Source organism: Phoca vitulina, unplaced genomic scaffold (genome assembly GCF_004348235.1).
Source record: "Phoca vitulina isolate PV1807 unplaced genomic scaffold, GSC_HSeal_1.0 scaffold14, whole genome shotgun sequence".
In the NCBI taxonomy this organism is placed as follows: Eukaryota; Metazoa; Chordata; class Mammalia; order Carnivora; family Phocidae; genus Phoca; species Phoca vitulina.
Genome location: NW_022589717.1, coordinates 22045859 through 22070088, shown reverse-complemented (window position 1 = coordinate 22070088; position 24230 = coordinate 22045859). Strand labels below are relative to the sequence as shown.

At 45.5% G+C, this 24230-nt stretch overlaps 1 protein-coding gene across 6 annotated transcripts in view; it reads left to right on the top strand.

Annotated features, from left to right (window-relative positions):
- The window catches only part of ZNF827 (zinc finger protein 827), a 165361-nt gene extending 145265 nt beyond the window's left edge, over nucleotides 1–20096 (top strand). For 3 of the 6 annotated variants that reach the window (XM_032412937.1, XM_032412938.1, XM_032412936.1), the window contains 6 exons: nucleotides 444–581; nucleotides 2058–2229; nucleotides 3288–3454; nucleotides 11812–12003; nucleotides 12338–12515; nucleotides 16084–20096. In XM_032412937.1, coding sequence (XP_032268828.1) covers nucleotides 444–581; nucleotides 2058–2229; nucleotides 3288–3454; nucleotides 11812–12003; nucleotides 12338–12515; nucleotides 16084–16906 — 1670 coding nt within the window. In that variant the 3' untranslated portion in view covers nucleotides 16907–20096. The other 3 variants (XM_032412940.1, XM_032412941.1, XM_032412939.1) reach the window with 3 other exon arrangements.
- The last annotated feature ends 4134 nt before the right edge of the window (nucleotides 20097–24230 follow it).

The following is a 24230-nucleotide window of genomic DNA, read 5'->3' as shown; positions in this document are numbered from 1 at the left end:
AAAAAAAAAAAAAAAAAAAGAATCCGAGATCTGGCACTCTCTATTTACCGTCTTGTGGCAAGAGCGTGCATGTCTGGAGTTTTAACATGCCACTCAACCATTCACTCACTTAGCAAATACTGAGTACCGACTGTATACTGTGCACAGTGCTAAAGCATGCTGCCAACCTGCTGGAGGGTTTGGTTGGCTGACCTGTAGTGACAGAGAAAACACTGGAGACTTGGCTAGAACTGGAATCCATTTGCCACCACAACTTTCAAGAATAGCCTTCTTAGAAACAGGAAATGAACACAAAGACCAGAGGTTACCGGGACTTACAGGCAGTTACCAGCCACATTCTTCAGAAGGAAGCCTCTGCTAAAGTTCTGAAGAATATTGACTAAAATGAAATTTGTTCATGATGCCTTGTTTACCCCTCATGATGCTTTGCTCTTTTGGCCCAGACACAGACAAGATAGTACTAGAGGCAGGAAACGGATTGCCATCCTGGAAATTCAATGACCAGCTTTTCCCGTGTGATGTGTGTGGGAAAGTGTTTGGCCGACAGCAGACGTTGTCCCGACATCTCTCGCTGCACACAGGTGAGTCAGGAACTCACTCGGATGCCCTCGACACTCTGGATCACCAGCTTCTCTCTTCTCAAGAAGCTGAGTTTCTCTGCGAGAATTATACCAGGAAGTGGCGGAAATGTTTCTGTCCTGACCTTTCAAGCCACTGTACCTGGCGCGTTCAAAGAAGGCCCTGGAAACGGTTTATATTGAAAGTAGGATTGGTGAGAAAAGACAGGCATGTAGGTGTATCCGGGTAAAATTCCGGCACTCTAAGCACCATACTGCTCTCATCTTGAGGGTGCGGGGGATGGGGCTGCCCCCCCACCCCGTCTCATTGGTTTCATCTTAGGTGGTAAATGGGAGCAGCTGAGGGACAGAGCAGCTGATGGGGAAACAGTTGCTATCTTTACCTTCATGTAATAGTAGAGAAATGTGCTTGATTCTACGTGTTGCGAAAGGGAAGGCAACCAAATTAAGGAAGGATAAAGGCGGAATAAATAGTAACTTAATTAATGCAACGAAAATCAGTTCCTTCTCCCCCGGAAGAACGGACTGTACTTTATCTGCAGCGCGGGGCTCCTCCCCTAGCCCCACCAAGCCCCGGGCCGCCAGCACTTCAAATGTGGGGGACTATCCGTAGTAATAATGCTGATGCCTTACATTTTGTTGGAGAAAAACTTCATTCCTCATTCTCTGCTGTGAAGTAGATAAGACTGGGTATTCTTTAAAGCCAAGCCCAGTAATACAAAGTAAGAATCAGGGATAGAAAATGAAGTTGCTCTTTGCTTTTTCTGCCCCCGTCGGCCACCTTTATCTGCACAATGAAAGCAAAGCCTGCTCCTTTTACTATAATTTGCTTGATGAATCGAATGAATTCAGAATGCCACTCTGCAGAGAGTCCTGAAACGTTGTCAGTTTTACGAGAGGGTTTTCATTAAGAAATAAATTGGAATTTTTAATTTTATTTATGTAAAATGAAAATTGCCCATTAAATCATTTCACACAAGTCATTTTTTGCCCCCTTTAATTTCATTAGTTTTTGATTTCTTGGCTGCTGTAGGCCTGGAGCTTAGGGAAAATGATGGGGCTTCTCTTACACCAGTCCTAGGAAGGCTGTGTTCCCCTCCCCTTTCTCCAGCCAGGCGCCCACCCTCGGCTGACACATGGGGAGTATGTGCGCACACGCACACTCACATATACACGATATTCTTTTAGCCCCTGTGGGGCTCCCCTTAGCAGGAAGAGGGACCTGTGGGTGTCTAGGAAAAAGCAGATGGTCCAGTTGTCCTGGGACTTGCTGTAATCTTTGAAAGTGCTGATAAATACAGCAGTGACCTGCTGGATAGAGACTGTTAGATACTTATAATTCCTAGGGGTTCCCTTGGTCCCCATTTGAAATGAGATTTGAACCCTCCTTTCCTGGAGAGCTCTAAGCGGCCGCTTGCAAGGTGTTGGGTGTTCATTTTTAAGAGCAGTTTGGGTTGTTTCCCTTTGCTTCCCCCGCAGAGGAAAGAAAATACAAATGCCACTTGTGCCCGTACGCGGCCAAGTGTCGTGCGAACCTTAACCAGCACCTGACCGTCCACTCGGTGAAGCTGGTGAGCACGGACACGGAGGACATCGTCAGCGCCGTCACCTCTGAAGGCAGTGATGGGAAGAAGCACCCTTATTATTACAGGTGAGCGGTGAATGGAACCGTGCCCAACTTTCTCGAACACTCCCCGCCCGTGTGCTAGGGCCTACGTGATGAGATGTCTCTCCTCAGTCACAGTGCAAACCTTCGTTGTAATATTTGCTCTGCTTAGACTGAACCCAGAAGCTGCGCTGACTCCTCTCTTGGCCTGGGTGGCCCTAGTAGAATTAATTGAAAGGGAAATGGTCTCGGAGGTGGCTCTCTGGGGTGGAGCTCCAGAGAGCGGCAGGGCTCCGGGGGTTATTAGCTTTTAGGTTTGTGCAGCTGGGAAGTTTCCATCTTTGTAACAGAGCACCTTGCTGCTACCTGAGAATTGTCCTACGGAGAAAAAGAGTAGGAAAAATAAATCTGAAAACTCTGGGGAAATCGCCCTGAAAGCGTTGCATATTTTCCCGTGGTCGTGTTGTCTTCAGTACTGGAATTTTATGTTTCCCTTCCACATTCGACCATGAATCAGTATTTGGTTTGGTTGCTATAAAATCCCAAGGGTCAGCATCTTGCCCAAGAGGCAGGCCGTACAGACTGGGGGAAACTTGCTTTTGTGTGGAATGTCTCCACGGATGGGTGGCTTCTATTGGGAACTGTCACAGACAGGACTTGCTCCTGCTTGCAGTGCCGTCCGGGGACCTGCATGTGCCTTCATCGGTACACCGAAGCTTCCCAGAGCCAGGGAGAGGCTCACTGGGTGTGCTGGGTGCCCCGAATTTATCAGTGTATCAGCACCGCTAATATCTTGGCCAAGCTGCACTGCATCTCTTTGCCCAAAGGAATCAGTAAGGTGATGTGTGGCATCTGGAATCTGTAATTTTTAATTAACTTTATGATTATGATTATAGCGTGTATGGGATTGTTACGTTATGCCGGCACTTAATCCGTCTGGCACGGTGACTACTGCAGAGGCATCGCAGAAAGCCGAAGAATTTTCTAATGCAAAACGTTCAGGCGGGAGGAAAAACGTGCGTAAGAGTCCAGCTTTCTGAGTGGACCACAAAGTATCACTCTTCTCTCTCCCCCCCCTTTTTTTTTGTCGTCCCCTCGTCTAGCTGTCATGTGTGTGGATTTGAGACCGAGCTCAATGTCCAGTTCGTCAGCCACATGTCACTGCACGTGGACAAGGAGCAGTGGATGTTCTCCATCTGCTGCACTGCCTGCGACTTTGTCACCATGGAGGAAGCGGACATCAAGGCTCACATTGGCGCCAAGCACACAGGTGACCGTCACTGTCCGTCCTTCTCTCCTCCATCCCCCAGCCACCCCACAGTGCTTGCCCACCTGGCAGGTGCATCATCGTCACCAGGCGACACGGACCTCTCCTTCCCCCGAAGGAAGGACTGTCCCAGGGTAGCAGAGCCACATGGCGCAGGGTTCGCCTTTCATTTAAGGCGCCTGCCGTTCCGGTTAACGTCTTCCTTTTCATGATGTTAACATTGTGACTTCACCATGCAATTATCCTCTCACAGCTGAGGGTTACAAATGACACCAAGGTGGAGTCGTTAAGTGAGAATGAGGAGGAGCCCCTCCACGCCCCTCCCCACCCCCCACCCGCCCCCTGGCGTTTTGTGGTGCTTACAGGTTACAAGCTGATGTTGCTAACTGCCAGCCCGGGGTGTTGGCTCAGCCGCTGGCGTCACTGGTACTTGAAGGATTTGGGTAAGGGGAGTTTCCCGGACAGTTGTGCTGACCGCGTGCTCGGCCAAGAAGGAGCTCTCTGTGCGTTAACCGGCCGCCTTGGTTCCGTGGTGCCAACGGCAATAAAAGCTTGCTTTTGTCGTAAGTTGAGCAGCTATGACTTGGAGGTCTGCAGAGAGCCCTTATGGTGGGTGAGAAGGTGCCATTTTTACAGTTGGTTGTCTGGCTCTCACATTAGCACCGTGGGCAGCAGGTGAGCTGGGAAACCCATGTCAGAGACAAACTAAATTCAACATTTCTGGAGTGGCTAATGAAGGGAAAGGCCAGCCTGTCTTCCATTTCCACTGGCTTTTCAGATATTCTTTTTTTTCCCTCTTTTCTGTGACTCTCCTATTCTTCTAATCCTCTCCGCCCCAAGTGTGTCTAAGCCCAGTCAAGAACCTTCTCCCCAGGCCACAGCCCCTCTACCACCACCCCACCTCAAGGAAACCATAGAAACCATAATGGCTGGAAAGCAGTTGGATATAGAATCGCTTCATTGTCATCGATAGAAACTTCACATTCACAAGTACCCAATGCAAACACGCTCACTGCCACTGGGAACACAGAGATCTTGTTCCCTCTGAGGTGGAGGGGCTCCTTGTCTACCTGGGAAGAATATTCTCATTTGTTATCACAGAGAGCCAGAGTGAAATGCATTAAGGAAGTTGCTTTTTTAGTACAGTAGAAGCCTTTAACACTGCTGCTATTAGGGAATAAGGTTATAAACTTTTTATAGGCTTTTTTTAGCCAGGGAAACAGAGTTTGGTGGTTTTTTGTTTTGTTTTGTTTTGTTTTGTTTTGTTTTTTGTAAGGGCCAGATAGTGAATATTTTAGGCTTTCAGGCCATACAGTTTCTGTCACGACATTCATTGGAATGAGCTGAAATTTGAAAGTAGAATAGACAAGACACAAAAAAGTGGGCCTGGCAGTGTTCCAATAAAACTTTATTTACAAAAACAGGAGGCTAGATTTGGCCAAAGGACCCCTTTTAGAAGCTAATGGTCTTCACAGCGAGGATTTCTTGCATGCAGTTGCTGTTCTGAAGTGTTTGAATTTGACCCAAGATGTGTCCATCTAAATCTGTTGATTAATAAGCTGTATAGTTATAAAGTTATGATATAAAGCAGTATATATGCCATGTGATCCATATTATACTATATGCCCCCGAGAATAGGGAGGTTGTCTCAGTTGCCATCGTCTCTTGAGCACCTGGGCCAGGGCCTGCCCCGTGTAAGTGGGGAGTAAACGTTCACCCGGTAAGTGAGTACATGTGTGCAAGCACATTTACACACATCTGTGTGTGTTAAGCAAGAAAATTATTCCAACATGGCCCTTACTGAACCCTGAGAGTCTACTGACTTATGCATATAATCTATGTGGAAGAAGTTACTGGGGATGGAGGGAGACACACTTTGGATTCTAGATCCTAGTTCTAGACCCCATGTTACCATAAATAGCACTGCAAATGTAGAAACTCACTTAACTTCCCTGGGCCTTCATCCATTCCTTGACTTTTTGAATGTGTAGGAGATGCCCAACAGGCATAAAGTTCTCTAATTCTGTGGACCTTGTTCTCTGATATGATTTACCTGTCATAGGAATGGGCACCTTTTATTTCAGTCCCCTAGGAAATCTGCAGTGCTTTCTTGTTACAGACGTGAAGTTGTGATCTACAGGATGAGCTCTGTCTCCCACAGAATCCATGTGCTTTCTATACTTCCTTCCCGCTACTCTTACCCGGGGCACACTGGTGAGCAGGGTGCTGAGTGGGTATCTGAGGAACTGCCCTCTGTTTAGGTAGTTTCTTCCCAGTGACCCCTCCTTACCCTCTTGCTCCCACTCCCTCGCTCTTTGTGTCTGCAGAGAACAAGGGAAAAATACTCCCTCTGGTGCTCCCAATGTCCTTGGTGCAAATTTGGCTGCAATGTTTAAATGCTGCCGTAACAGCATTGAGGAACCCGAATAGCTATTTGGGAAATACAGCCATCAATACTTGACCTCACACCGACACCAAAATAAATATCAGACGACTTACATAATCCCCGTTAACAAATCAGCCCTAGAAAAGCTTGAAGAAAATAGAATGTTTATCAGACTTCCAGAGTGAGGAGGATTTGTGAAAGCTTAAGTGATTCAAGAAATGGCAAAAGAAAAGAATCAAGAGACTTGCTGCATAAGAATATCTTCTTCTCTTTGCAAAAGAAAAGGAAAAGAGAAGGAAAACAAAACCAAAAAACCAGTCTGAAAAGTGTGTTTGTAAAAATGACAAAGGCTGATACATTTACTGCATAGAAAATTCGTATAAACTGGTAAGAAACCCTTCAGGTCTCTAAGTGAAGAATTTACAAAGGACATAAACAGTTAATACACAAAAAAGAAATAAAAGCTAACCACTCAACAAAAGGAAAAATATTTGACCTCACTAGCCATCAAATTAAAACTCAAGAGTGGCTTACGTTTCACCGATTGCATTAGGAATGTGTTTTACAGCATTACCCATGGTCATTGGATGCTGCTGATACCTTTATGGCCATGACCCTACAGAGTGGGAGAACTTTTGAAAACTACTTAGGTAGATAGACCAAGGGGCTTGAAAATGCCTGTAACTCAGTAATCCTTCTGGGAGAACCTCCATAGGGAAAAAAATCAACAATGGAATATTAATTTTCTTTTTTTTTAAGAGTTACATATGATTTGTAACTTTCTTTTCTTAAGATTCATTTATTTATTTTAGAGAGCGTGAGCATGCGAGTGAACAGGGGGAGGAGCAGAAGGAGAGAATCTCAAGCAGACTCCCCACTGAGTGCGGAGCCGGACATGGGGCTCGATCTCACAACACTGAGATCATGACCTGATCCGAAACCAAGAGTCAGATGCTTAACTGAACCACCCAGGTGCCCCTAATACTATCATTTAAAACCATTAATTAATAATTATTTTCATAAATTTTGAGAGCCAACTATGTGCCAGCATGGGAAAATACAGTGTTAATGATTGTTATTATTATTTATAAATATTGTATGTTATATATATATATATTTTAAAGATTTTATTTATTTGACAGAGAGAGACACAGTGAGAGAGGGAACACACACAGGGGGTGTGGGAGAGGGAGAAGCAGCTTCCCGCCGAGCAGGGAGCCCGATGCGGGGCTCGATCCCAGGACCCTGGGATCATGACCTGAGCTGAAGGCAGGTGCTTAACAACTGAGCCACCCAGGCGCCCCTATTTGTTATATTTTATAATAATAATAATAATAATAATAATACATTCTTCTATAATGCATGCAATGAGCCAGGCATTGTTCTTGGTGCTTTATGTATAAAAACCTATTTGATCCCCACAACAAACATATGAAGCTGCTGATATTAACCCCATTTTTAAGATGAGATCATTGAAGCACTAAATTAAATCCTTTCTCTTAAGTTATTCAGCCATTAAATGATACAGGTGGCATTCCAACTCAGGTATTCTGGGGGTGCCTGGGTGGCTCAGTCGGTTAAGCTGCTGCCTTCGGCTCAGGTCATGATCCCAGGGTCCTGGGATCAAGCCCCAAGTCGGGCACCCTGCTCAGTGGGGAGTCTGCTTCTCCCTCTCTCTGCCCCTCCCCCCCAGCTTGTGCTCTCTCACTCACTGTCTCTCTCTCTCTCTCTCAAATAAATAAATAAAATCTTTAAAAAAAAACCAGGGTGCCTGGGTGGCTCAGTCATTAAGCGTCTGCCTCAGGCTCAGGTCATGATCCCAGGGTCCTGGGATTGAGCCCCACATCGGGCTCCCTGCTCCGCGGGAAGCCTGCTTCTCCCTCTCCCACTCCCCCTGCTTGTGTTCCCTCTCTCCCTCTGTCTCTCTCTGTCAAATAAATAAATAAAATCTTTAAAAAAAAAAATCAAACTCAGGTATTCCGGATCTGAAGTCCTTATTCTTAACTACTATGCAATTAGCGGCAACAATTTTAAAATAGATATGCTTACTTCTAAAAAAATTAAAAGTACATCAAAAATGTAATGGTGTTTATATTGAGGCAGCAAGACAACTGGTAATTTTTATGGTCTCAATTTATCATTTTGTGTCATGTTAGATTATGAAATATTTAGGTTTTTTTTCAAGTTCTCTTTAGCTGGCTGTCCTAATGTATGAGGTTGCATTACCTGTGCACGGATGTCCTTCACCAAGAATCTTTGTGCTGCTGAAAATGAATGACCCCTTGGATCACAGTGAGCCATGGACTGAGTTGACAAGGGCACCCTGGCTCACTCCCTACAGAGCCAAGGGAGATGAGGACTGAGAGCAGAGGAAGCGGTGTGGGGTAGGGATCACAGCTTGAGCGGACTGGGCTATTTCCCCACACCGACTCACAGAGCAGCCACCTTGGCACCTGTATGTTTATACATTTATTAATTTAGACAGCTCTCCCCAGTGTCTTAAGCCTCAGGGTACTTTTCGCTATTGTTAAAGATGGTAATTAAAATTATAGGTTTTAACTCTAAAAACTAATTTAAAATAATCACTTGCAAGATTCTATGGATAAGACCACCTTAGAGGATGGATTTGGTGAAGCAATAGACTCAGGGCCCCTACTGAACATATTCTGTTTGTCTACAAAATGTGACTAACCTGGTTAAATATTTAGATAAGAGACTGGCAATGATGGTGCTAGCTTTCACTAGCTTCCTTGTACCAAGGGGGGTCTATACTTTAAAGGCATATTCCCTCCCTCCTTGTGGGTCAGTGAGTGAGGTCACACAGTGTCTTTCCAGGAACCAAGTTCCATCCTGCTAGGAACAAGATTTTTAAAATTGTAAACTGAAGTAAGCGCTGTCTTCCCTGGACATAAGTGCAGGTTTGCCGGGAACAAGACTTGGAAACATTGCAAGAGGGTAAATATTTCTTCCTTCCTCTTTTAAAAAAAAATTTTAAATTGGACAAGTTAATTTATGGTCACTTTAGAAAATTCTGAAAACCAAATAAAAGAAAACAAACATACCGCTGATAATTTCACCCACTAGCTGTCACCACCATTACAGCTTTGTTTACTTCTGGACTTTTTTATGCCTGTATATAATATATGATTTGTTTTTTTTAATCTCCTGAAAAAGTTCATTTCTAGAGTTTACAGTCACTAGATTACTTAATTGACTGATTTGAAGGGAACTGACGCACAGTCTCCCTGTATTTCCTACCCTAACCTAAAATGACGGGCCTGCTTCAATCTCGTTTGGGGAGAAATGACATCTTAACAGTATCAAGTCTCCCAAACCATGAACAGCATAGAACCTTCCAGTTATTTGGGGTGTGTAATGTACATCGTTAATTTATTACAGTACATGTTCAAGTGATATTGTACCTTTTCATGTGCAGTGTAAGATCCTCACAATAGCATACTTCCCTGTCTCCTCTCCCAGCCTTTATGCTATCACTGTCATATTTTACTTATTTATGTTATAAACCCTCTATGACATTATTCTTTTTTAACAAAATTACTTTGATTCTCTTTTAGAGAGATTTAAATAAGAAAACTCAGGTATTTGGCCATGGAGTTGCCATTTCCTGTGCTCTTCATTCTTTTGTGTAGATCCATTTTTACTTTTGGTGTCATTTTCCTTCTGCCTCAAGAATTTCTATTTTTTTCTTAATATTTTTATTTATGTATTTGACAGAGAGAGACACAGCGAGAGAGGGAACACAAGCAGGGGGAGTGGGAGAGGGAGAAGTAGGCTTCCTGTGGAGCAGGGAGCCCGATGCAGGGCTCGATCCCAGGACCCTGGGATCATGGCCTGAGCCGAAGGCAGACGCCCAATGACTGACCCACCCAGGGGCCCTCAAGAACTTCTTTTAACATTTTTTGTAATTCTCGTCTGCTGGTGATGAATTCTTTCCCCCTTTTGGGTGGGGAGGGAAGCTTCATTTTTGAAATCCATTTTCACAGAGTATGAGATCTCAGATTGACAGCTGTTCCCTTCAGCACTTTAAAGATGGCGCTCCACTACTTCTCGCTCGCATTGTTTCCCGTGAGAAATCTGCTGTCATCCTTATTTTTGTTCCTCTACACAGAATGTATCCTTTTTCCTTGGGCTGCCTTTAGGGATTTTTTTTTCTTTATCACTGGTTTTGATATCCCTTGGTATAGATTTCTTCATCTTTCTTATGCATGCGGTTCATTTTGCTTCGTGGATCTGTGGGTTTATGGTTTTCCCCAATTTGAAAAAGTTTTGGCCTTCTCAGATTTTTCTGCCCTTCCCGCCCCATCAGGGACTCCAGTTAAATTTATATTAAGCTACCTGAAGGCATCCCACAATCCACTGATGCTCTTTTCATTTTTATGATTCTTTTTTCCCTCTGTTTCATTGCAGATAATTTCTATTACTATTACCTTAAAGGTTCACTAATCTTCTGCATGTCTAAATTGCTGGTAATCCCATCCGGTGTATTTTTCATCTCAGACGTTGTAATTTTCATCTCTAGAAATTTGATTTGGATCTTTTTTGTATCTTTCATATCTCTATTTAACTTTTTCAATATATAGACTATAGTTATAATATTATGTCCTTCTCTGCAAATGCTAACAACTGTGTCAGTTCTGGGTCAGTTTTGACTGGTTAATTATTCTCTCCATTTTAGGTTGTGTTTTCTTGTTTCTTGGCATGCCTGCTAATCTTTGTTTGGATGTCAGACATTGTGATTAGCCTTCCTGGGTGCTGGATATTTTATATTCCCATAAAAATTCTTGACCTTTGTTTTAGGATGCAGTTAATTACTTGGAAAATTTGACTCCTTTGAGTCTTGCTTTTGTGACTTGTCAGGCAGGTCTGAAGCAGTGGTCCAACTAGGGCCAATCATTACCCACTCCTAAGAGATCTTCTTCAGTTTCCTACCCAATGCCCTGGGAATTGTGAGTGTTTCTAATCTGGCTAGTGGAAACAACAGTGTTTTCTGAGCCTTTCACATGGCCTTTTTTCCCTCCAGTCTTGGGGGGTTTCTCACACATGTGCTCTGATCCCTACTCTGCTGAATGAATACTCATGGGGGACCCCCTGCAGGTCTTTGAGTTTTTCCTCTGTACTGTTCGCCCCCCTCTGGCACCCTGCCCCACCAAGTCCAGCAATGTTGATCTCCCCAGACCCTTAGGGCTCTTTCCTCAATTCAGTGAGTCTGATGGGCAGGTCCCCACCCCTGCACTGCAGGCTGAGAAGTAAACTCCCTAAAGGCAGGAAGTGGGCCACCTCTTTTCTTTCTTGTCTCCCAGGGATCACTCTTCAGAGCCTGATGTCCAATGTTGTAAAAACTATTTTGGGGAAAAAACAACAACAACAACAAGTATTGTTTGATATATTTTGTCTGGTTTTGTTTTAGTTCTTTCAGTAGCAATGGTAAATCCAGTCTCTTGACACTTCATCTTGAGTGGAAGCATTAGTCTCCTGACACTGAATTTTAATGGCCTCCCAACTGGTTTACTCCTGGGTTTGAGGGAGAGTCCAGTCCATGAAGAGCATGGATCCTGGAGTCGGACCAACTGAAATCTCTGCTCCACCACTTCCTAGTGTGTGACTTAGGCCAAGTTACCCTGACTGTGCCTCCCTCCCCTCATCTGTGAAACAGGAGTGCTAACAGTTGTGTCTCATTGGATTTTTGAGAAGATAAAATGAGATACTGTGTTCAAAGCATGACAGAGTTCCCAAGTCCCACAAGTGTCATCATTGTAGATGATGGGGACCTGGGGTCCCAGTAGGTGCCCTGGGAGAGCTGGGAACCTCACCCTGTCTTCCCTGAATGATGATGTAGCCACGAGACCCCCCACCACCCCCACCCCTACTTGCTGTTATTCGAGGGTTATCATCTCCTAAATAACAGACCTGGGTTTTGGGGGGGTTTTGTTTGTTTGTTTGTTTGTTTTTTCAGGAGAAGACAGGAAGACCCCCAGTGAATCAAATAGCCCCTCTTCCTCCTCCCTCTCAGCTCTGAGTGATTCGGCCAACAGCAAAGACGATTCAGACAGCTCTCAGAAAAACAAGAGTGGGAATAACCTGCTGGTCATCTCTGTCGTGCCTGGGAGTCAGCCCTCAGTGAACAGTGAGGAAAAGCCAGAGAAAGGTGAGGGAGGAGTGGGTTGGCCTGCTTAAACATCAGCCCTCAAGGGGAGTGATGTTGGAAAACAGACAGTAGGCCTGGGAACAGTATAACGCTATCATCGCCTCAAATTTGTATTTCTTTTGGCTTGATTTGCACCCAATATGGGGTGGATGGATGGGCAGTGTGACGCTGATTCTGGAACTGTACACTTAACTCCTTCTGCCACAGAGATGCCGGGAACGGTGCCTGCAAGGGCATAGCTGGGGAAGAGGAGAAACGGGGGGATGTCTGTCCCCCTCCTGCCCTCCGGTCCCTCTGCCCCGTGCACCCGTACACCCAGCTCCCGTCCTTTCAGGGTTCGAATGCGTTTTTTGCAACTTTGTCTGCAAGACGAAGAACATGTTCGAGCGCCATCTGCAGATACACCTCATCACCCGGATGTTTGAGTGTGACGTGTGCCACAAGTTCATGAAGACACCTGAACAGCTGCTGGAGCATAAGAAATGCCACACTGTCCCCACCGGTGGGCTCAAGTAAGGAAAGCAAGTACAGAACCTTTTACTGTGTTGTTATTAAACACCCCTCCCCGTCCCTCCCCCTCCCCCTCCCCCCTCCCCTGACGGTTCTGGGGTCACGGAGAGGGAGAGCTCGGCATGGGGCTAGTCAGTCAGGCACCTCTGCTACCTTTAGCCGGGTGTGAATCCGACCTGTTCCCCGGGGGGTCAGCAGACGCAGCAGGAGAATCCATTTCACAAATTCCCCAGGAGTCCTGGCAAGCAAGAAGACGTGTTGGAGCCGCTCGGCATGCAGGGGGTAGACTCAGCCTACACCGCTTGAGTTTGGTTCGGACTGGATTTTATGGACTTGGGGCCTATGTCCCCGAGCGTAATTCATTACACTCTCACAGCCCTTCGCTATCTGTGACTTATTTTTTTTAGATGATTTGCCATGTATCTTTTAAACCAGCATCACAACAAGCCCACCCGCACCCCACCCCCAAATATTGGATCCTTGCCTTTTCGAACAGGCAGGAGGCAGTGTTTTTCAGGTAGAGATCACGTGCCTCACGTCTTCTGCAAACATGCCTTATTCCTTCCCAGGAACTGCGATTGGGATCTCCCTGGCTAGCCTTCATGAGATCTGACATTTCCAGTCACATGTTACTCACAGATCCCCAAAGACCTAGACAACAAGCATCATCATTAACTACTATTTGCAAGAAGCCCTCTGGTCTGAAGTGAGACCCGTCGGTTACTACCGAATGCACGGTGTGTCTGGCTTGATAATAGGCACTGAAGGGCAAACGAGGAATAAAACATAATTTCTACCCTCAGGAAATGTATGTCCTAGCACTACCAGAATTTAATCTTTCCGGTGATTCTGAAATCAGCCCCTGTTCACAAGGCACTTAGGACCTAGTAGAGAAAGAAGCATATGTCGTTGAATACAGAAAGACACACAAGTTTCAAGGCATAATTATTCATGTTTAGCTGAAATAATCATGTCATTAAAAGAATGAAAATTTATATTTTACTGAACACAAGGGGAAGAAAAAAACCCTCTTGTTTTTAAACATTTTTATCTTTGAAACTCACAAATTGCCAGAGAGGTTGGCATGACTCTCCTGAATGGGCGAGGGATGGAGAGACCCAAAGGGACCCTGGGGGTCAAGTGTTGGGGGTAGTCCAGGGTTGACCCCTCTGCAGGCTCCTGCCCGGTCAGAGGCACCCTCCTCAAAAACTTTCCCAAACAGAGGAGTCAGGGAGCAGCACACCTACTGTCAAATTCCATTTTGTTTCACTCTTGGGGCACTTAAGTGGGAGGGGGAGGGGATGCCTATAGGGATGGGGGAGGGGAGATTATAATTCAAGACAACCAGTAAATGGGAAATGCCCAGCAAGAGCTTATTTGGGAATTGGATTTGGTTTGTTCCCACTGTCCCTTTCTAAATACTTGTATACTCTTATTTTTAAAAAAAGAGAAAAAGCCATGTATTTCTGCGGTTGGACTAGTGCTCGTCGCCTTTCCCAGTAGCCCAGTCACACCCGTTAACCCTGCGGCCCCTGCTGGTTGTGGCTTTGTCAGTTAGCCTCGCCTTGGGGACCTACGGAGTCCCAAGCCTCCGCCCCACTGGGGAGAATGCACAGTGAATGCTGATGCTTTTTGCCTGTCCAGACACTTCCCGTGTGGTGCTAACGGTCCCCTGTGTAATAGTTTATGTTCTAGGATGACCAAGTAGAAGAATACTTTGAAAAAATTGATAATGCCTTCTGGCTATACAGTGAGTCTTTGTTTTGTTTTGTTTTGTTTTCCCTTTGCCATATCAGAGAACTGATTTGCCTGAGAGAGTGTCTTTACGATAAATATCGGGAGCACGGAAAACCCTTAGCACTTTGCCTGAGCAGCGAAAGAAAGATTGAGCTGTGGGTCACAGAAATGTTCTTAAAATGAAACAGACTGCCGATGTCTAAATTGCTTTTCTGTGATGGAACTGCTTGTACTCTATATCCTGTTCATAATGCAGATCAAATAAGATTATACTATTATTTTTCTTTTGCCGTAGCTCAGGACAGTGGTGAGTTTCAGACTCCTCTAGGTAAGGCCCAGCTTGGCGTAGGGGTTGTGTGTGCACCTGACCTGGGAATGGGCTTTATATTTCTCTCGTGTGCACTCTTCTGTGAGCTGAGGTTCAAAGGCTAACGGCGAGCTTGGCGCTGAGGAGCAGTGCACGGTGCACTTGGTTGTATTGGGCTCTGCTGAACACCTCTCCAAACCCTCAGAGGACAATTCACTCCAGGGCCCTGCCCTGCAGGTGCCAAGTGAGAGCTGAGGCAGCCACTTTTGCATTTGCATTCTTTTGGGAAAGAGAGCAAACACGCTACAGCTATCATTTCAGCCACCAACTTGAGCCTTGCAGCTTCCAAAAGAGAAGCTCAACAGAATTTGTAAACATGCCCTCACTGCTCCTCCTAGCCCCTCTGGACAGCCAGGAGGCTGGGGGGTAGCATAGCCTCCCTGCATAGGATGGAGAAACCGAGCCACGGAGAGGCCCAGGCTTTGTCCCGGGGCATATCCAGCTATGGCCCGATAAAGGTGACGGAGCTGGGACCAGAATCTGCCAAAATTCTGTGTAGAGACCAATCCAGTAATGAATCAGTGCCTACCAAGCACTGCAGAGAACGCAGAAGAAATATAAGATATGGTCCTGCCCACCGAGACACCGAGAATTTATGATCCAGTTGGATTACAATTATTTCTATGATGGAATAATGTTTTCCTAATGTCTTCGAACTCCAGATAGCAGTTGCCTCCCTCCCTCCTTATCCCTCATTCGTGATGGGCTGGTGGGTGGGCCTCCCTCTCCCGAGCCCCGTGCTGGTCCTCATCTGCCTGCCCTGATGGAGAACCAGGGCTGTAGGAGACAGGATTTATGAGTACAGATCTATGTATACACACACACACACACATACACACACACACTCACGCAGAGAGACACACACACAGGCCTTCTCATCCTAACCACCCTTTAATAAGCACGATTCTGACCCCTACAACTTTCTGTTTGCTGGAGGTAGCTCTCCCCCTATAAGCTGTTCTTCAAAACTCTTAGCCTTTCTGCGTGTGCTTGGTGTGGTGCATGAAAAGTCGATTCTTTGTGTGGCTCCCATCTAGAGGGGAGGTCAGGAGGTTTAGACCTCTGCTATGTCTGGCGGGGAGCGGGGAGGGCTCCAAGGGGAACGGGTGGGGAGGGCGGAGGGGAGCAACCACTTATGTATTCCTCGCCCTTTCTGTGCTCCCCTTCCTGTGGGCTGGTGCTCACTAACCCAGCCAGGAGACCCCCAGTAGGCTGAGCGTACCTTGCCGGAGCTCCCCCTCAGCGGGGACGGCTCAGTCAGCAGAGAGAGCCCAGAGGGTCATCTTAACCCCCCGGAGAGGCGGCAGGGCAGGGCTGGGCTGGGCAGGGGCAGGCCAGGCCTTCCAGAGTGGGGGGGGGGGGTGCGGAGCGAGGGGAGGCTGGTGAGGAGGGTAGAAGCGGGGCCGCCGCCGAGCCTGTCCGGCTGACCCTCCCTGTCATTGCTTTCCCCCCCCACCCCCCGGCAGGTGCCCATTCTGCATTTATTCCACCAACCGCCCCGCTGCCATGGAGTGCCACCTCAAGACCCACTACAAGATGGAGTACAAGTGCCGGATCTGCCAGACGGTGAAGGCCAACCAGCTGGAGCTGGAGACGCACACCCGGGAGCATCGCCTCGGCAACCACTACAAGTGCGACCAGTGCGGCTACCTGTCCAAGACCGCCAACAAGCTCATCGAGCACGTGCGCGTCCACACCGGCGAGAGGCCCTTCCACTGTGACCAGTGCAGCTACAGCTGCAAGCGCAAGGACAATCTCAACCTGCACAAGAAGCTGAAGCACGCCCCCCGCCAGACCTTCAGCTGCGAAGAGTGCCTGTTCAAGACCACACACCCTTTCGTCTTCAGCCGCCACGTCAAGAAGCACCAGAGTGGGGACTGTCCCGAGGAGGACAAGAAGGGCCTGGGCCCAGCGACCCCCAAGGAGCCAGCCGGCCCCGGGGCCCCGCTCCTCGTCGTCGGGAGCCCCCGGAATCTCCTGTCTCCCCTTTCGGTCATGTCCGCCTCCCAGGCTCTGCAGACCGTGGCCCTGTCGGCCGCCCACGGCAGTAGCTCCGAGCCCAACCTGGCACTCAAGGCTTTGGCCTTCAACGGCTCCCCTTTGCGCTTTGACAAGTACCGGAACTCGGATTTTGCCCATCTCATTCCCTTGACAATGTTGTACCCCAAGAACCACTTGGATCTCACATTCCACCCTCCCCGACCTCAGACTGCGCCTCCCAGCATCCCCTCACCCAAACACTCCTTCCTCGCCTATCTCGGACTGAGAGAACGAGCAGAGACTGTCTGAGGGCAGCCGTGTTCTGTACCAAAAACAAAGAGACAAAGACAGAAAACAAAAACAAAAACAAAAACAAAACAAAAACCCACAAAACTTAAACACAACCCCAGCAGGTGTACGTTGCTGCAAAACCTACAGACCCCCGGGGTCTGAACCACGTGTACTGTATATCTTTAGTAAGGAATAGAGAATTGGCTCTGTGTGTATACCTATTGCATTGACCTGAAAGCTGCTTTATCCAATCTTCAGAGAGGTGACCTACTGCATACTTCTACCTTCAGAGGCATGCCTCCCCACCACCCACTCCCACTCTCAGCCTTCTCCGTACTTTTATCTGAAAGGAATTTTGTCTTGTTAAACCCTAAAGAGAGTGTCCTTAACAGCAATCAGCACTTGTACGCTTATAGACTGGCGCATTTTGTTTTCTGTTGGGTGAATGGGCTGTGTGGGTGTTGTGGATTCTGGAAGAGAAAGCCGTGTGCCGTGTGCCATGCCATTTCTGTTGCACATTTCTTCGTGCTGGCTTCTTTAACAGCGATGAACATTCTTTTCCCTCCCGGGTTGTTCATCCATGACAGTCTCTCCCCGAGCTCCTTCATCACCTTTCCCTCTCTCTTTTATGGCTACAGAGTGGTAGGGCCTGGTGCTTAAGTCGATGAAGGACTGGTAGACACCCACAGTGCTGCTTGAGATTTCCGGCCAGGTGGTCAGATCTTCTCGTTCTGCTCAGATCTTCTTGGTTATGAAGATGCGAGAACCGAGAGTCCACTCTGGAAGAAATCTCTCACGGCACTGCAGCCAATATAAAACTTAAGTGTGTTTTGTGTGTGTGTCCATACGTATACAATGTGTATGGTGCGCACACACAGTGCATCATTTTTTTAAGGGCAGATTATATATATATGTGTGTATACATATACACACACATATATATATATATGATGTATTAATTCAGTGGTTACCATTCATTTGCAGGAAAAAAAATTGTATGAGTGAAAAATTTTATGGTTGATAAATCCAGCCAAGGAGATTAAAGGGGTTTGGATAAATTCTGGGTATAAATGCTCAGACTAAAAAAAAAAAAAAAAAAAAAAGAAACGGCAGTTTTGCACAGTGCTTTGGTCTTGCACTAGTTTTTGTTTCTCATCTGCAAAAAAAAAAAAGTAAAATAAAAGGAAGAAAATGTACCTTTTCTATGGAATGAGTAGACTGTATGTTTGAAAATTTTGTCACAACCTCTTTGACATATAACGACCCAACAAAAAAGGTGCTGTTTAGTCCTACGGTTCAATTCATGCCCCTGAGAAGTTTCCCTTGTGTTTGCAGATCGTCTGGCTATAGCGGTATTCTCCATGTTATTAATAATTCTGTATTCCATTTTGTTAACGCCTGGTAGATATAACCTGCTAGGAGGCTAACTTTTTACTTATTTATGGCTTTTATTTTGTGGTCATTAAAATGGCAACTTATGTGCAGCACTTTATTGCAGCAAGAAGCAGATGTGGATTGGTTGCATAGCCCTTTGCGAATCTTAAAAAAGTAATGGGTGATTTAAAAAAGAAAAGGAAAAGAAGTCTTTGGCCGAGTATCTTAATTGCTTGTATTTGTAAGACAACAGAATTTCCAGTATGAAAACAAGCTGAAAGGGCAGGAAGAAATGTGCTTTGTATAATAATGGAACGTTTGGAATATAAAAGTCTATATATTATTTATCTATTGAAGAACTGGTGTACAAGAGGAATGCTTTCTTACTGCATTGCTGTTTTCCATCATGTGTTATCCTAGAGTGGGGATTTTTCTTTTCATCTGTTTCACCAGGGGAAAATAAAAGCATCCCTGATTTTCTTCCTCTAGTCAGTTTGCTTCACTGAAAGCCCCCTCGAACTTGGTGCAGTTCTCACAGGAAGCCAGAAGACTGTACCGTCGGTCCACACCATGGACTCCCCCACCCCCATACCCACCCTTCTTCCCCCAGACCTAGCACGTGTGCTACACTTCCCTTTGCCAGTCCTCCAGCCCTGGCAAACCTGTTTACACTAAGGAGATGTCCCCAGGGGCAGGGAGGCTGAGCCAGCTAGGGCAGGAAGCCCCCCGAACCCTCGGTCATCCTCCAGCAGAGACATTTGTTCTTGGCTATGTTAGAAGCGTCGTTCAACCTCGCCATGTCAATGTCTCGATAAAAGACACTATAGACAGTTATGGACAATACACTCCAAGAATACTGGGCGTATGGGTGGGTTGGTTTTTTTTAAAAAGTCCTGTCTTTATCCCCATATAATGGAGAATGTGCCACTTGGCTAATAATGTGCTTTCAAAATTACAAGTTCAGTGATGACAGAAGAGGGCCCCGGTGATCCCACGGAGGCTGGCAGAACAGGCGAATCGCACGGAAGCACCAGCAGGTTAAAAACCTGACAGGGTGGCCCTGACAGTTAGGACTGCAGGTTTTACAGCATGCCACGTGTGCAATATGAGGTCCTCGGTTGAAACTCGCAAGATCGAGAAGGGTGTTGGAAGGAGATGTTTACTGCTCAAATGCCATGCATTTCACTGCTTGCCACTGAACTTGTATTTGAATGACTTAGTTATGCTTAATGTAATTGGGCAACTTTTTTAGCACTTTGGAAAGAGTCATCAATCTTTCTGGTAAATTATAAAAAGTTTTCTGAGTGAGAAAAGGTGTGTTTGGAGTTTGTTTGACTTTTTATATTATTATTATTGTTATTAATAAAGAAAAACCTACAGCATTTTTGAGACTCCACCGAGATAATATATACCCCCGAATTTGGTTTGCAGTTCGATACTCAGGGAAGGATTATTCCATAGATATCCTTTCCGTGTAAAACACTAACGTCTTTGAGAAATTCACCTGCCAACTAACTTCAATTCTGTTTTCACTATGCATTCTTCAATGAAAGCTAGCTTATTTGTCCATATAATACTGCAGTTAGAGTTCTCAGCACTTTCTTGCTTCTATCCTTTTTTTAACTCCTCATATTATGTTCAGATGATCATACTGTCAAGGTTTGTGTACATTACTGAAAATTTGTATTGTATAAAGCTTTTTGCATTACAAGGCTGTACAGGGTCATTTTGACAGTAACTGGTATATTTCTTTGCATCTTATGTTGCATTGCCAATTTCTAGTGTATCCAGTTTGGAAGTATAATATACTCTAATTAAAACAAAAAAAAGGTTGGCTATACTCTTTGTTTCTTTTTTTTTTTCTTTCTCCGCCCGTCGCCCCCCCCTTCGTTGCCATCCTTGACTACTTGTTAGTCTCAGGGTTTTATTTGTCTTGCTTTGTTCCCATTTTAACTTCTCAGCGTATTTTAAATAAGTTTAGGAAATGTCCATGACTAGTTACAGCTATTGCAAAATGCAAGTTTTGAACAGCCATGGTTATAATACAAACTGTCATTATGTAAGTCATTAATAGCCATTAAGGCTGAGAGCATATCCATCATTCAGTACAGTTGCAGACCGGCTCCTTCCTGAAACTACTTAGTGACATTTTAAAGTGTTCACCAGCCTTACCCTCTCCTGCTTAACATCATTTTACTGACCCCATAGCCAAAGGGCGGGGGGGAAACAGATGAATAATTCCATTTATCCTAATGAAGTTTGGCAACTATGAGATTTTAATGAGGGGGGAAATGGTCTATTTTGTAAGCTAAATAATAATCTATCCAAATGCAAGTAATGATTTGCCATTCAAAGGAAGGTACCAGAGGAAGAAACTGAGGCCAAAACAAAAGATGACAAGCACACTTAAGTTCAAACAATAATTTTTTTAAATCCATTTTAAAGTTCCGTTCCTTAAATATTTTCCCTATGAATCTGCGACGGTTGATAAAAAATATAAAGCAGCAAAAGAGGATGTTCTATCTAGTTCACAGCTTGCATGCTTATAAATATAATGTCCTTTGCTCCTTGTAAGAAATTATGAACCGATTCAATCTAACACTGAAAAAGATCAAATTTACTTTTCATAAAATGAGATGATATAGGAGGAGGCACTTTGAAAATGACCAGTCACTAATCAGACACTATTTTCCCCTTCACTTTTTCATCCAATAGCTATTTTTGGTGATTGAATCGAGTTCTCGCACTTGATTCAATACCAGTTTTGTTTGGGGGCGGGTGATATTTATACCGAAAATATTAAGTCAGACTTCCTTGCCTTTTGCTAGCACTATAGGCTGGAGTGGCTTTTCATTTTGTATACATATTTTTTTTTTCTTAGATCCCACACCTACCTCACATGGGCCCTGTGATTGAGAAAAGCCAGAAATACAAAGAAAAGTCATCAGTTTCATAATGGTCTCCCGTTAATGGGCTTCCAGTGACTGAGGAACGACGGGGATGGGAGCCATCCATGATGGAACGGACCACGGCCGCTAACCCTTCTGCTGACCTAGATGCCTGCAGGTGCACAGGGGCGGCTCCAAGCCAGTCATGGGGCCCCTTCCTGAATTTAATCTGAAGTCAGACATACTTTTCCCACTGTCATGTTAAATAAATATACTTGAAGTTAAGACTCAAGGCCTCCTTTTCTTGGCCACCAAAAACTCCCTGACGATTTAACAGAGCCCCAGGGCTGGTCACTGACAGGAGCGTGGGGAGAAATTTCAGGGTTTGATGAGCACAGGTACCTCCTTACCCACAGAAGCACCATATTAGAACCCCTGCCTGCCGAAGGTGATGTGGGGCTTGTGAATGATTTGAAGGAGAAGGCACATCTCATTAGTCGCTGAAACAGAACTCAAAGCCCCTCCCCCCCCCACCCGCCACCACCCGCCCCGGCTGTCAGTCTTCAGGGACGAAGGAGACCCACGAGGAGTTCTAGGCATACAAAAGGGGAGAGACGGAAGAAAGGGGATAGCAGCTGGGTGACTACATCGTGCTTGCAGAAGACTGGAATCCTTCCCAAGGGTGCCTTAGAACCTGTAAGCAAAATCACAGGATAAAAGAATACCCTTGGGAATTTGGACTCCATTCTAAAGAGCCATCAACCACAAATATTCCAGGGACCCCAGCCAACATTCTTACTTATACCACTGTCTCAAAACAGAAAAGTCCTACACAAAATGAGGTCTATTGTGCAAATAACTACCATTAACTAACAAAGCAGGTATCCATAAAGCGGTCCCTGGGGTAAATAAAGTGTGGTGACTGTGGGGACTGAGGGGACACATTCTTCCCCGGTCTGGGGTCTGAATGGCCTCAAGTTATCAATCAAGACCTCTTCTTTATGAGGTAGCAGATCTCCTATTCATAATTCTTTCTTGATAGCTGGGTCTATAAAACAGGACATGCAAATGTTGCTCACATTGGTCGGAGCTGCAAAGGGGGAAAAAAAGGTCAACTTCCAAGAATTCCCTTTGGAATTCTGTTTTGATAAGAGTTCGGGTAAGTATTCATTAATTAGTTCTTAGTTTTCAATAGAATTATTGACCCAGACCAGAGTCCACCTCAATTCACATTTCAAACTTATTTTCCCCTGTGCCCCACCCTAACAGGTGACTTTCTACCCTAGTTAGTGAGACTATCTGGATTACAGATAGTCTTTTCCAGCCCTGAAGGCCATTGCCATGGAATCAGATCACCTGAGTTTGAGGCCTGATTCAGAAGCTATAGGTTGAACTAAATGATCTATAAGACCCCTTCCCCCCCCCAGCAGATAACATATAATAAACGATGATTCTGTCACTCTTTCTAAGCAAGCAAAAGTCAGCCTTCAGAAACAGAAGTGGTCACAAAGCAGAATCCTTGCAAGGTAGTCATAGCAAAAATGACATCTCAACGTTTTCAAACAACAGCAGACTCAATGGGGGTAAAAAAATGGCTAAAAATATTTTTCGGCCCACTTCAGAGTTTGGGAGGTCTAAAATGTTTCTTTTCTGATTAAACACAAAATCATCATGCTTGGATCACCTGCGGTCATCTGGAGGGTGGCTTCAACATATTTTACCAAACTGTGGGTACTTAATTTGGTTAGATGAGTTAGAGGTAACCAGATGGGGATGGAAAGGACTAGCCTGCATTCCTCTAACTTCGCCCCCTCCTTCTGCCCACTGGCTGTTTCCAGCCTCCTCCAGGTGACTTAGCAAGACTGTGACTGCTGAGCTCTCTGCCACCACGGTTCAACTATTTTCTGTAGAACAGCAAACAGTTGCTTGTGACAAGTAAAAACATATTTTAGATTTAATGCAATGAAAGAATATACTAAGTATGCTTATTCTGCCACTTGTTTAAGAAGACTCTCAGCCCCCGGGGTGCCTGAGTGGCTCCCGTCGGTTGAGTGTCTGACTCTTGATTTTGGTTCAGGTCATGATCTCAGGGTCTGGTCGTGATCTCAGGGCTGTGAGATGGACCCCCACATCAGGCTCCATGCTAGGCATGAAGCCTGCTTGAGATTCTCTCTCTCTCCCTCAAAACAAAACAAAACAAAACCAACAACAACAAAAATCCAAGAAACTCTCAGATCAAAACTCTAAACACATTATGAAAGCTCCCAGGGACTTCCATTGGGTGGAAAGGCTCCACGTGTTTACAGAGACACAGGGAAATAACTCATCTACCCCCATCAGCAGACAATTAAAGCCAAGAGGAAACACTGGTCTAGGACCAGGGAAATGTATCTAGCCGTCCTCTGGCTTGAATGTAGGGCTCCACCCAAACCACCCCAGAATGATCAATGGGTTTCAGATCTTAAAAGATTTCTAGACGGGGAATGCCATCACTTGGTTTCAATGTGCTCTTATTTTAATTTTAAATGAAATTCCTAATTAGTGGTCCACAGACTTTTCAGTGTGTATTATAAAGGACCAACAAGACCCTGTCCTCTTATGTCCCACTTCAAATAGAATGTCTGTTACAACATTCTCCATGCAATGGGTTTGATCGCATTTGTAGGCTCCCCCCACCAATCTATTTTCTAGATCCCCCTAAAAAGCAGAACCTTGAGATTTATTTGGGGAAGCAATTCCAGAAACAAAATGGGGTACTAGAAAGAGTGAAGCAAGTAAGAAGGTAAAGCCAACCCCAGAGGTATTGGCCAGCTGGTCATTGCTGTGGACCAGGGGGATGCAATCCCTCCAGAAACTCTCATGAGAAGCTGTGTAAATGTATCTCAGAATTGACAGCCCAAGGGGTGGCAGAAAGAAGGGGCTAGAGTAGCCCCAGAGTGTTAACTGCCTTGCACTTCCAGGTTTGGCCATGATTTAGAATGGCTGAGTAGGTTCCCAAAGGCAGCCACAAAGGTGACAAAGAAGCCAATGGTTCAGAACTCGAGAGGCGCGTGGTGAGGCTAAGGTCGGGGCTGTCAATT